The sequence below is a fragment of the Camelus bactrianus genome, chromosome 19, assembly GCF_048773025.1.
Source record: "Camelus bactrianus isolate YW-2024 breed Bactrian camel chromosome 19, ASM4877302v1, whole genome shotgun sequence".
Taxonomy (NCBI): Eukaryota; Metazoa; Chordata; class Mammalia; order Artiodactyla; family Camelidae; genus Camelus; species Camelus bactrianus.
In genome coordinates, this window is record NC_133557.1 from 8,688,907 (window position 1) to 8,701,739 (window position 12,833).

Consider the following 12,833-nt stretch of genomic DNA (forward strand, 5'->3'; position numbering starts at 1 on the left):
CCACAAGGGGAAGGCCAAGTGGGGGGCCCACCCAGATCCCAGCCTGGTGGAGGGGCCACACAGCCCTGGCACCACTACCTCTGGACTTGTTACTGGGAGTAACTGGATGTCCTTCTGGCTTAAGCTACATGTAGCCCAAAGCAGAGGCCTCCCCCTCTGGGAAGGACAGCCCAGGGGCAAAGTCTTGGGGAGGCAGCGGGGAATCCACTTACCTTTCTTCTGTCTGACTCGGAGGAGGTAGAGGGCCGCGATCAGCAGGGCCACCAGCAAGGCACATACCACGCCCACCGCGATAAAGATACTGTGCCAGTTGTCAGGCTTGTCTAGGACCACACAAAACAGAGGCGTCATGTAGGAGATGTAAAACAAAGAAGATAAAAACCCACTGTCCCTTTCCACTACGAGACAGGCATCATTAACTGAGAACCTCTGGCTCAGACATTTTGGGCCACGCGGGCACCTTCGTGGGTCTGCACACACCTCCCCTTGAGGGTCCCCCACGGGCAGCACAAACACCAGGCCAAGACGCCAGGAGGGATGTGCTGCCAAAGGCCATGGAGGAGCCCCGGCTGCAGGATGTGGGCGGGAGTCTCCCTCCCGAGGAACAGAAGCCTGTTCGCCCTCATCTGAGTGAGCCAGGCACTGCCGCCCTGGTGACACAGGTCTACCAAAACTCCAAAAAGGCATCACACGCACAGCGGGAAGGGGTGGTGAGGAACAGTGGTCGTGCTACTGGACTCTGCAGAGCTCCAAAGATGTGCACTGGTCTGTGTCCGGGACCTGGACACGGGAGTGCCGAACCCAGGACACTTGGATTGGAGACAGTGAGGATGGGGCTGGCATCGGGGCACAGGGAGGGGATCTTACGTAAGAGGGCAGGGCTCTGAGCTGCAGAAATGCAGGTTCCAATAAATGCCCCTCATGTGTGACCCCAAGAAGCTTATTTAAACCCCTCTCCACATATTGGCTTCCTCACATGTTACTGAGGCCAATTATAATCTCTACCTCACTGGATAGCTCTGAGGATTACCTCACTAACTAACCAATCAACCATCTCACTCGTCCTTTCTAAAAGTATTCCTTGAGTGTCTACTATTCCTTGTGCCTAGCCCTAAAGCTACGATGCTGAGACAGCCAGGGTCCTGGCAGCTTGGGTCGTCTCCTTCAACACCGCCAGGGGCAGGCAGAGCAGCCCTGACAGAGGCACTGACTCGTCCAAGCTCCCCAGGACTGTGACAGCCAGAGTGGGTCCACACAGCCTGCCTCCCAGCACAAGGCTCGTCCTGTGAACACCAGCCATTGGTGACATCCAAGGGCACCCTGACAATGGCCCCAAGGCTTCTTCAGAGCTGTTCCCTTGAAGGATGCATGAAGGAAGGACATGGCCTCTACGCTAATCCATTCAAAGAGTCTGCTACGTACAAGGGTTCAGGTGATGGAAACTTCCAGAGAGACACCAACTACGTGCTGCCATTTTGAAAAAGAAGAGAGATAACACCAACAACAGGCCGGAAGGGGGCTGAGAAAATGACACCCTGACACCTGTCACTCTCTCACACGGGCACGCACTTTGGCCTAGACATGCCCTTTGGAAAGTCATCCCACAGAAGTAGCTGCATGTGTAACAGAATACGTCCCAGGATGTTTAGTGCAGCCTTGATTATATTTGCGATAAGCCACCGACACCCTGCAGCCCCGGCCCCGCTCCCAGTAGGGCACCCTTGCGATGGCAGCCAGCGAGGCCAGGCAGAGGTAGGAAGGAGCAAGGCGGAGGGAGGCGGGCAGATGGGGAACGGTGACCGTGATCTTTGCTAGTAGAAGAAAGCAAGAGAAAGGACAGGATGCTCTCCCTCCTTCCCTGCTTCCTTTCTTTAATGTGTAATTATTAAATTCAAAAGATCTATAAAGAATGTACCAAACTGTTACCAGTGGTACTCTTGGAGTGTGGGATTTGGGGGAAGGGAGCTCATTTTAAAATTCTGTATCCATTGACTTCTAGACTGTTCTATAATAAGCATGAGTTACTACTTTTAACATTAAAAACAAAAGTTAAGAGTCAGGTGAGTTGGAGTGGAGGCCTCACCAGGGTGTTCATGTGTGTCCTGGTCCTTCTGGGGAGCAGAGGCCTCCAGGGTGAGGTTGGCGCTGACCGCTGGCTGCCCGTCGTGCTCCACCCGGCAGGCCAGCACCTCCCCCCTGTGGGCGGACGAGTTCACCAGGAGCCAGCTCGTCCGGTTAAAGGTCCCGTCCTTGTTCTCCGTGAGGGTTGACGCCGTTTCTATCCGGGACACGTTTCCGTTCTCCACCCAGCTCAGCTGGAGGTCTCGGGGGTAGAACTGCTTCACCTGGCAGGTGACGTTCACCTGGGTCCCTGCCATGGGCTGTTGGGTGACCTCCAAGGTGGGCGGAACTGAAACAGCACAGGGCAGGAGCTCTGACCTTGTGGAACAGAGAGGTCACAGGGCAGGGGCTGGAGAGCAGCTCCCAGCCCAGCAAGGGGGTGCCTGAGGACAGAGCCAGGCATGCAGCAGGTGCTCAAACACTGAGTGTGCAATTTGCATATCAATGAGATCCTAAGCACCGTGCAGGGCACACAGCAGGTGCTCAAGGACTGGTTGCTCCTGTTAGGGTTATAATGTGGGGAATCAGCAAGCAACTGGCATGCAGTTGGAATATAATAACTGCAGCCAAGTAAGTGAAATCCTTAGGCACTTAGGGGCTTGGCTTAGAATAGGTGCTCAGTAGTTGGAGATGCTGTTGTAAGTAAAGGAAACTGCTGAGCACAGTGCTTGGCACGTGGCAGGTGTCACCTGGCAGCTGCCATTAAATCAGTAGTGAGTGACCAGCACATGGAGGTGCCTGGTGGTCGGGAAGGACTGTCAGGAATTCAATTCCAGGCAATTCAAGGCCTGGAGCCAAAAGCAGGGGGAGGAGCAGGTGGGGCTTGGGGGCAGGTGTGGGCTCGGGCTGGTGTGAGGGACATCTACCTCGGATGGTCTCAGACAAGTTGGCAGTCCCACGGAGAGGAGGGCCCCCCTGCAGGGTGACGTGGGCCACCTCGCAGATGACCTGGGAGCGAACATCCCCCGGGGCCAGCACCACCTTGGCTGTGCTGGAGACGCTGTAGGAAACGCTGTCTCCCTCCGGGTCCACGCTGGTCTGGGAGGCTGCGATCTCATTCCCGTTTTTGAACCATTTCAGGGAGATGTTTCTGGGGGAGAAGCCGTGGGATCTGCAGGTGAAGCTCACTGTCTGCTCAGGTGGGGCCCTCGTGGTGGGGCCTGATACCACGGGAGGAGAGGGTTTGGCTACAAAAGGAGCATTTACAACAATGAACATAATTGTCATTATCATCACTAATGATAAGCTTGCGACGCAGTTAAGAACGTTCACATATTTTTTTAAGATTTTGTTTTCAACTTTATTTCAATTCAATTTTGTTGCAGGGGGAGATAATCAGGTTTATTTAATTTTTTTTTCATCTTTTTTCTTTAGTTTACTGAGGATTGAACCCAGGACCTCATGCATGCTAAGCATGCGCTCTACCACTAAGCTATACGCTCCCCACTAAGAACGTTTACATATATTATGTTTTAATCCTTCTATTAGGTCTCGGAAGGCAGTGTCTTCATCCTCATCTGAGGAGACACACAGGTTCCCAGAGGTGAGCTCTGAGTCAGGGCCAGGGCCAATATGGTTTCCAGGCCTGAGTTCAAAGTCCACCTTCTTTCCTCTGCCAGGTAAATTCCCACCAATCTGGGCACAGGAACAAAAGACCCGATGGCTGCCACTCTCCTATTAACTCTTCCTAGCTGGGCTCCCCTGGGAAACTTAACTCCCATCAGAGAAGCGTTTACAGAAGTAAGTGCAGGGGAAGCAGGGGTGGGGCGGGACCACCACGGATGCTGGACCATCCTGGGCTGCAGACGAGACATGTGGCCGGGGCCCCTCCCAGCTCCTTATCTGTGAAACGGGACAGCAGGCATTGTCCTTCCTGGGGTTGCAGTGAGGGTTCAGTCTGGCAGTGGAAGCATCCTTGCTGTGAGTAAAATCAAGATGCTTCACAAAACTAAACAAAGATTTCTCTTCAACCTGGACTGTATTTATATCCAGAGCTCTCCCTTCAGGTATTTATTAATTTACTCCATAGTTTTCATTCTCTCCACAAATATTCCAGTAGGACAAATGTGCCAATCCCTGAATTTCAAAGGAAAAGGGTGAAGGGATGTTTTTCTGAATCTGGGTTCTTCTCTTGGGTCAGTTTTGAGTTGAAAGCAAAGGTCACTGAGAGCTGAGAAAGCAGAGGTGGTTAATTTCTTAATTGTTATTAAGTCAGAAGAGACACAGACACAGGCCCGTGAAGCAGGCAGAAGCAGCTCCCGTGTCCTGAAAACACACACAAATCAGAGAATCAAAGTGAGGGTGCAGGGAGAGGGCTATAGCTCAGTGGCAGAGCACGTGCTCGGTGTGTACGGCGTGCATGAGGTCCTGGATTCAATCCCCAGTGCCTCCGTTAAAGAGAAAAAAAATGTGAGCACAGTTTCTTCCTGTAGAAGTTCCTATAGGGTGTCTTCAAATTGTTCATTATTACCCAATATTGCCTGTAAAAGTCAAAAGTCGACAGACAGCAAATATTATAAATATTTGCATTTGTCAATAGTTAACAGGCTTCCTAAAACTCATGGAACATTTTAAGGATATAGTAAGAGGGTGTTACTTGAACATGTGAAGTCATAAAAACACCAGCATTCTGGATGCCCCCAAAAGGACGAGAAGCTGCGATCAGCCTGAGGCTGGCTGATCCACCCACGACCTTCAGCTCTTCAGTTCCCTCCACCCGCCCTGAGAAGGGTGCCCAAGTGGGGTCCCATTTACAGGACGAGGCTCAGGGAGGACGCAAGGACAAGGACACCAGCGAGGAAAGGTCGGAGCTCATCTCAGCACACACAGGGCTGATTGATTTTAGGGTCTCTGATCTTTATCCTTGAGCCTCAAAATCTGATTCTGGACAAACCTAGTCAGACGAGTGAGGATGTATGTAAAACACAGAGCCTGGTGTACAGTAGGTGCTTAGTGAACAAGACCTGTGATTGTTATCACGTGATCTGGTCATTCCTAGTTCTGAAACTACCTGTCTATTCCTTAGGTGGTAAGAAGGCAAAACAAAAGCTCAATGGAAGCACCAAGAAGAGTCTCAAATCCTGCTCCATGCAGCTGCCACGTAAAATCCACATGAAAAAAGGAGGAGAAACACCAAATTATGATTTTCCCCCTATTTTTAATAGTCCCCTCAGAAAACAAGTTTGGGGAATTGGCTCTCAACACATGTGAGATCACAGGTGTTTTCCTGGTTACTCGCTCTTTACAGAAAGCTGGAGGCATTTTGAAAGGAGGGAGGAGAGATTCCATCAGTGCCACGTTGGTGTGTTGAGGCAAGAGCTCTGGGCTGAGCAGGAAGTGTCTGCGGGGATCCCAGCGCCTGTTTAGACACAAGTCTCTAAAGCTGGGGAGGTCTCCCCATCGACAAAACTCCAGGCTGAGGGTGGTCTGGGCAAGCCCCTCCTTGAGGCTGGAGAGGGCAGGAAGCCACGCTCAGGGAAAGCGTGCTCCCGGGGGTGGGCTCTGCCTGCCACTCCACTGGACTCACTTTCTTGGGCTACTAACGGCTGGGGAGTTGGGCTACCCAGGCACCACGGGGACCCGCCTCTGTCAGGGAAAAAGCCCAGCTATGCCTGTGACCTCAGAGAACACGGAGCCCAGGGCTTCTCCGCCCGGGCTGTGGGCAGCATCCCCTGCAGGAGTTAATGAGTCAGCTGCCCGGGCCCACGTGTCTCCAATTAAACCAGGGTTTCTAGGGTGGGGACGGGGGCTGGGGATAGTGTCAGCGTTACCTAGGTGATTCTGATGGGCAGCCAAGGTGGAAAGCACCCGGCCCCAATCCAACCCCAGTTATACTCAGTCCCGGAGGGAGTGAGCCATCTGAGGCCTCCGGCTTCGGCACATCAGAGCTAACGCTGGTGGAACACATACTCCGTGCCGGGCTCTACTCTAAGCTCTGTACATGGATCCCCCATTCACCCCCTGCAGCTGCTCTGGGAGGTGGGTGCTGACAGGGACGCACCAGGCCCCCGAGCCCCAATGTGGGGAGGGACGCGTCCGAGATCCCAGAGCCGGGACCTGGCGGAGCTGGGATGGGAGCCCAGGCAGTGGGGCTCTGCCCAGGCGGTCAACTACTGTGCACTGAGGCTCAGTGACACCTTAGCCCACCCCATCTAGGGCTTTCTAGATCCTCTCCAGTCATCACAGACCTTGAAAGGCAGCCAAGATTACCACCATCTCACAGGTGGGGAAACTGAGGACTAGAGGGAACTGAGACTTGCCCAGAGCACAGCCTCGGGGGACAACGCCATGGCTCACTGAGAGGCTGCTCTGTCACCAGGCTCATTGTACCCTCAGGACATCCTGCAAAGTTGGTGTGATTGGCATCCTTCTACAGGCCAGTAAGCCCTGCAAAGGGAACTGGGTCACAGCCTTGAAATAACACTTGTTCAGGGAGATGCCTACTCTGTGCCGGTGATTCAGACAGAGGGCCTCAAATCCTTTCAACTCTCCTAAAAGGAGACCCTGTTATCACCATTTTACAGATGAGAAAACCGAGGCTGGGAGAAATGAAGGGACTGTCTCCTCAAAACCCCACTCGGTGTCCCAGAAGTACCTCCTGTCACCTCCAAGCTTTGATGTCCATCAACAGAGCAGGCGCCCACCTTCAGGAGCCCTAACACTGACCACCACCCTCCCCCTTTCCCTCTGAGATTTTGACTTCAATCACGGATAGGGAGGAGTGCCCTCCAAGGGCCCAGGCCTGGGGACCCTGTAGCAACAAGGGGGAGACACGGGCTTCTGACACCTGAGTCTAGAATATGAACTCTGTCCACACGGGGATCCCAGCATCCCCTAGGAACTACCTCCCCCTCCCCATCCTCAGTCTGCGGGGCCAGGAGTGGGCGTGCCCGGTGCTGCTGGGATGCAGCGGCCCCTCTGCTCTGTCCTCGCTCCCCTTCCCGGAGCTGCTCCCGCAGGCCGCTCAGCGAAGGGGCGACATCACAGCAACAGGGAGAAAAGGACTCCTGGGGCTTCTGAGTGCGCTGAGCCCTGCCTCCTAGGAGCAGGTTCAGGATGTCAGGAGACACTGCAGTGTCTGTCTGTCTGTCTGGTATGGGTTGTAAAGCTAGCCCCATCTCTCATATAGGACTTTTTAAAATGCTTATTGCTGAGAACAGAACAATACAAGATACAAAAGGAGACAGTGGAGTTTTCTCCCCACTTTGACAAGCACATCAGCTATGCAGAGAGCTGAGTGTGAGTCAGGCTGCTTGTGGTTCCATCTTGGCTCCCCTACCTGCTCACCAGCCAGGTCCCCTCTCTGAGCCTCAATGTCCTCATCTGTAAAAGGGGCACACATGGCCTCTCCCGCAGACTGCTGGTTATAGGCAGTAAATGCCAGGGGGAAGACTCAGTATCTGACAGGCTGCTGCTCCTTGGCCCCTCCTGCCTCCCTCCTTTCTTATCCAGGGAATCGCCCTGGCAGGTGGCTTGGGGAAAAGGATGACAGTCTCCTGGGAGGCAGCAGGTCTGAGTGGTGGTGGAGCTGGTTACTAGCTGCCATCAGCTGGGGAAGGGATGCACTATCTGGGAACTTTAGTAATATCTGCAAAAGCCACCTTCCTGGCCTATGTTGCAGGATTTAGTTAGACTTTATTGTACCATGTCTAGAAGACAAATCTGACAATATCCACAAATTAAAATGCACATAATCTGTGACCCAGCAATGCCACTTCCAGTGGGTATTTCCCCCTTGAGTAGAGTGATGCATGGACAAGGTTATCCACTGCAGCCCTGTTTTAATAGCCCAACATCGGGAACAACTTAGTACACATCAACAGTAGATGCGATCTCCATCCAATGCAGTTTCTGTAGCTGTGGAAACAATGGGCAGCTCTAGGAAGGGGCAGCTCCAGTTGAGATGGAATGCTAGACTTGGTATCATGTGGTTGAAAGTTGGGAGAGGTCCCCACTCACCTATGTCCTCAGAGTCTGAATGAGACGGGCATTCTGAACCTTTGAGAAACTGATAGAAATGTTCCCTGTTCAATGGTTTGGTCTAACAAGCTTTTAATCAGCACCTACTATGTGCCAGGCTCTTCCGTGGAGCCAGTGTCCAACAAGTGCAGGAAGGAGCCTGGCCTCGGTCAGACTGGGTTCCGGAAGGCTCCCCTCACGCACTGGCCATGCGACTGTGGTCTGGGCCCCTGTCATCTCGTGGCCTCAGGCTCCCCAACCGTAGGTGGGGGGCAGGGCAGTTGGTGTCTAAATGTCCTTCCTGCCCTGACAGTCCAGGATTCAGGAGTTAGAATGAGGATCCTGGGCCTCTGGCAGAAAACCCTAAAGGAGCACTTTTGTTACCTTGATGGGGCAGCGATTAAGACAGTCACATGGGGAACCTCTTCCCTGGGTCAGGACATTCTGAGACGAGCCAGCTCTGCTGGAAGCCTTCAGTGACTGAGTCACATGAGAGTTTTCCCAGCAAACACCAAACCTCTGGGAACCTCCTCCAACCAGGGCCATCAGAGTCAACACTGAATCTGTGCCTTTAGTTATTTCTTCTCAGTGTGCTGTCTCTGAGGATGAAATGAAGAAACACATTCTCCCCCCGCCCTTCCCTGGCCTGGATGGATTTCTCCTCATTGGAAGGGAAGAGACATAAGCTTCCTGGGAGAAGAGCGGTTTCCTGCTTTGTCACTGCTGCTTCCATGGCATCTGGAGCAGGGCCGGGCACACAGTAGGTGCTCAGTAAGTGCTCAATAAAGTGAAGACTCAGCTGCACTGAGGGGAGCACTTTCTGGAGGCAAGAAATGAGGTTTGGCCTGTGATGCAGCAAGTAACTCAGACTTTCAGTTCCCTCATCCCTAGAATCAAAGGGCTGGAAGGGACTTAAGAGACAAGGGCTGTGGAGCCAGGCAGCCTGGGCTTCCAGACTTTTCCCACCTCTACCAGCCGTGGGACCTTCAGCAAACAGCACGACCTCTGCAGGCCTCAACTTCCCTGGTCTGTACAAGGAATGAAATCAGATCATTACATAAACACCCACTGCTGCACCTGATTCTTACTTTTGCTCAAAGAGAGATGGGTATTCTTATCACAGAGCAGGGGACGAGGAGCCCACGTGTACTCACCACTCACAGTGAGCCGAGTGCCTGGTCCAGACTTATACTCCACGTCACCAGGGCTTCCTCTCTGGAACTTCACACAGTAGTAGGCACCGGTATCTGCCGGGGTGATGTTACTGATGCGGATGGAAAAGTCCATGTTGTCTCTCCTTGTGGTGTCTGAAGCATTTGTTACTCGGGGGGAGTGGCTTTTCTTCAAATCATAGATGAACTGCCGGCCTGGCCCTGTGCCCCTGAACCACCTGATGGGCCCCACGGGGATCAGGGAGGTCACGGTGCAGCGCAGAGTGGCCGTCTCTCCAGCCGCGACCGACACTGACGTCTCAGGCTGAATCACCTGCAGCTCCTGAGCCGCCACTCCTGGAGGGAAACACAGAGTAGTTATTCATTCCTCCTCATGTGATCAGGTAGGTTTTCTCACGTGTTTACCAACAGCAGCTTTCACTGACCGAGAGCACCGTGAGCCGGCCTTGAACTCAACCCAGCGCAGCTACCATGGCATGTGACTCTCACAAAGAGCCTGTAACGTGAGACCCCAACACAAATGAGGAAACTGAGGGACAGAGAGGGTAAATGACATGGCAGCGAGCAGGTCTACACTCCCAAACTTCCTCTAGAAGACTCATGTCTCAGCTGGGCTCTGAATCCAAATCTGAATTCTCCAGGAGGAAAGGGCACAGTGTTCCTGACAGAGGGAACAGCCTGGGCAAAGGCCCAGAGGTGGCAGCACGGTGCGTGGGGGGCTCTACTAAGAGTCTGGATTCTGTTCCGGGTCTGGCCCAGGAAGCAGGCCCTGAGTAGGAAGCCGTAGTCAGCAGCCGGGTTTGGTTCAGGCTGTGGACTAGTGAAGTAGGAGGACTTGGGTGCGAGTCCTGGCTCAGAGCTGACTGCTGTGTGACCTTGGCTTCACCTGGGCGACCGAGAAGATTCTGCAGGTACCCTTCCGAGTGTCCGGGCTGCATCCTGCCCGGCACCGCGTCATCTGAGTGCTGCCCTTAGTTTGGGCAGGTCCCTTTACCGCCCCCTGAGCTTTAGTCTCCTCATCTGTCAGTTACTATGGCCCTGTCTTGATGGATCCCTGGTAGGAACAGACCACACGTCTAGGCTGGGACAGTGTCAAAAATAAAGTGTCTGGTCTTTGGAGCCATCCAGCCTGGTTTCAGACCTGGCTCACCTTTTATTCACATCTGATCTGAGTTTCTCACTGCTTTAGAGTCTGTTTCCTCATCTACAAGATGGGCAGACCGCCCCAGCCCTTCGCGTGTTCTGAAAAGAAAGTGAGATCCCACGTGGACGTCATTTAGCACCAAGCGGGGCACAGGGAAGCTGCTTCATCACACACTGAATAAATGAGGATGAGTCCGCTGCTCAAACTTCACTCCCACCAACCCTTTCAGATGCAGGCCGGGCCCGGGCTGGATGCTGGGACACACAGGGGCTGGACCCAGGTCAGGCCTCAAGTGCTCCAGGGCTGGACAGCTGGAAGGGGTCCTAGAGGTCTGTGCTGGGGAGGGGCCTGAGCCCCAAATTAGAGAGGACTGGGACACATGAACAGGGGCTCCCAGGAGATAGGGGGAAGGGGGACACAGTAAGAAGGTGGACAGGTAGGGTGAAGATGCTGTGAGAGGTGTTACCAATGCTCAGGGGGAGGTGCGGCTGGGGCCCCGATTCAGAACAGGGTTGAGGAGGAGAAAGTACCAATCATGAAGACCTTGGAGAAACACACACACACACACACACACACACACACACACATGAGATAGGCAGAGGGAGGGGCAGACAGACAGAGATGGAGTGAGAGACTGAGACAGAGGGAAAAAGAGAGAATAAGACAGTGACACGGTGTTGTGTCAGCCTGGTGGAGGTGCAGACAGGCCATCTGGCCTCTGCCTGGTCACGAAGTGACCCTGTCTTGGCATGATCTAGTCCACCTTTGCCTTGGACATCAGCCAGGGTTGCAGCCGATGCCCTGAGCAGCCCCCTCGCCTCTGGCTGAGCAGGAGAGACACTGTGAATTTGCCCACCAGCCCATGGCCTGGAACCACCTGCTGAAAAGGGGCAGGGCATCCAAGGGAAGGGAGGCCCACAGATTCCCGCCTGCCCTCACTGCGGGCAAGCCCAGGGCTTCAGGACCAGCCTCTCATCCCCCTGCCCACAGTCCCAGCCCTGACTCCCACGCCAGGGATTGCTCAGTTCCCTCAGCAGGTGACGGTGGCCCCACCCTCATGGTGCAGGGAAGAAACCAGAGTCCGCAGAGGGCAGAGTTTCAGGTGGAGCTGGTGGCCAGGTGTGTGAGAGGCACACGGAGGAGGCCCACAGAGGCAGGCAGGACCCTGAGACATCCCAGGTGGCTCAGCAGCTGCCAAGAACATCCAGCCAGGAACATTCCCAGTGGGCCCACATTCCACATGGGAGACTGAACTGGAAATGCGGCTTGGAGGAAGCAGGGGCGATGGGGCCAGCAGGCCTGGGCGCGAGCACGGTCCCGCCCCAAGCCAGCTCAGTACCTGCCCTCCATGGGCCTCCACTCCATCCTCTGCAAAGTCACCCCCCAGGATATGACTGTGATGACTGCAGACCGTGACACGTTGGACATAAGTGCCTCCATAGTTTCTGTTCCCATTCTTACCAGATGCATTATTATATACTTGATCTCCTCTGGACTGTCAGGTTCCCCCCAACCAGGGCATAGTATCAACACTTTTTGTGTGTGTGTGTGGTTGGGAGGTATTTAGGTTTATTTATTTATTTGTTTTTTAACGGAGGTTCTGAGGAGTGAACCCAGGACCTCACACATGCTAAGCACATGCTCTACCACTGGCTACACCCTCCCCCGGACGTAGGATCCACAAGGAACTGTTTCCATCCCCCTGCCTAGAACACTGCCTGGCACACACCAGGCCCTCAATAGATGCACGTTGAGTGATCACATTAGTGAAGGAAGGAAGGAAGGATTTCACGTGCTCCCAGGCAAACCCTCTCCCTGAGCCTCTCTCTCCTCATCTGTTTAAGGCGCTGCTACAGGCAGATCTGGGAGACGGCGCGAGCCTGGAGCCTGGGACAGCGCCGGGCCCACAGACGCGGTAATAAATGGCAGTTATTATTACCCATATCAATACCACGGCGCGGGGCTGTGAGTCAGCAGCTGGTGCGGGAGCCGTGGGAGCCGGAGAGGAGGTGCCACGGCGGGCTGAGCCAGGCTGAGCTGGAGGCCCGCAGTCACACCCGGGGAGGCGACAATAAAATCTGGAGTGGTGTAGGGCTGCTCCCTACCCACCCCCCCCCTTTTTTTTTTTTAGCTCCTCTCAAGCTCTCTCCACCAACTGCAGCCAGATTTAGGAGGCTTAATTAATTAGCTAGTGTTTATAAAGCGTTTGAAGAATTTTAAAAGTGCGACGTAAGTGCCAAATATTATTTTAATCTGTGTGAGTGTGTGTTTTTCCAGCAGAGTTTTTCCCTCGCTCGCTTGCTTTTCTTTCTCTCTGCAGGTTCTGTTCTGGGAAGCGGGCTTGTTAAAAAATCCCTCCTGCGGTTCTGGGCTTGGGGTCATCACGCTGGCATCACTGACAAACCCATTTCCTGCTCTCTCCTGCCCTCCTGGCAGAG

General features: G+C 53.9%; 1 protein-coding gene across 2 annotated transcripts in view; it reads right to left on the reverse strand.

Annotated features, from left to right (window-relative positions):
• The window catches only part of LOC105083055 (tyrosine-protein phosphatase non-receptor type substrate 1), a 43,959-nt gene that overhangs the window by 14,250 nt on the left and 16,876 nt on the right, over positions 1-12,833 (reverse strand). For both annotated transcript variants that reach the window (XM_074347038.1, XM_074347039.1), the window contains exons 3-6: positions 9,234-9,587; positions 2,988-3,308; positions 2,084-2,410; positions 213-323 (exon numbers count right to left, since the gene is read on the reverse strand). In XM_074347038.1, coding sequence (XP_074203139.1) covers positions 213-323; positions 2,084-2,410; positions 2,988-3,308; positions 9,234-9,587 — 1,113 coding nt within the window. The remainder of the gene's footprint in view (positions 1-212; positions 324-2,083; positions 2,411-2,987; positions 3,309-9,233; positions 9,588-12,833) is intronic.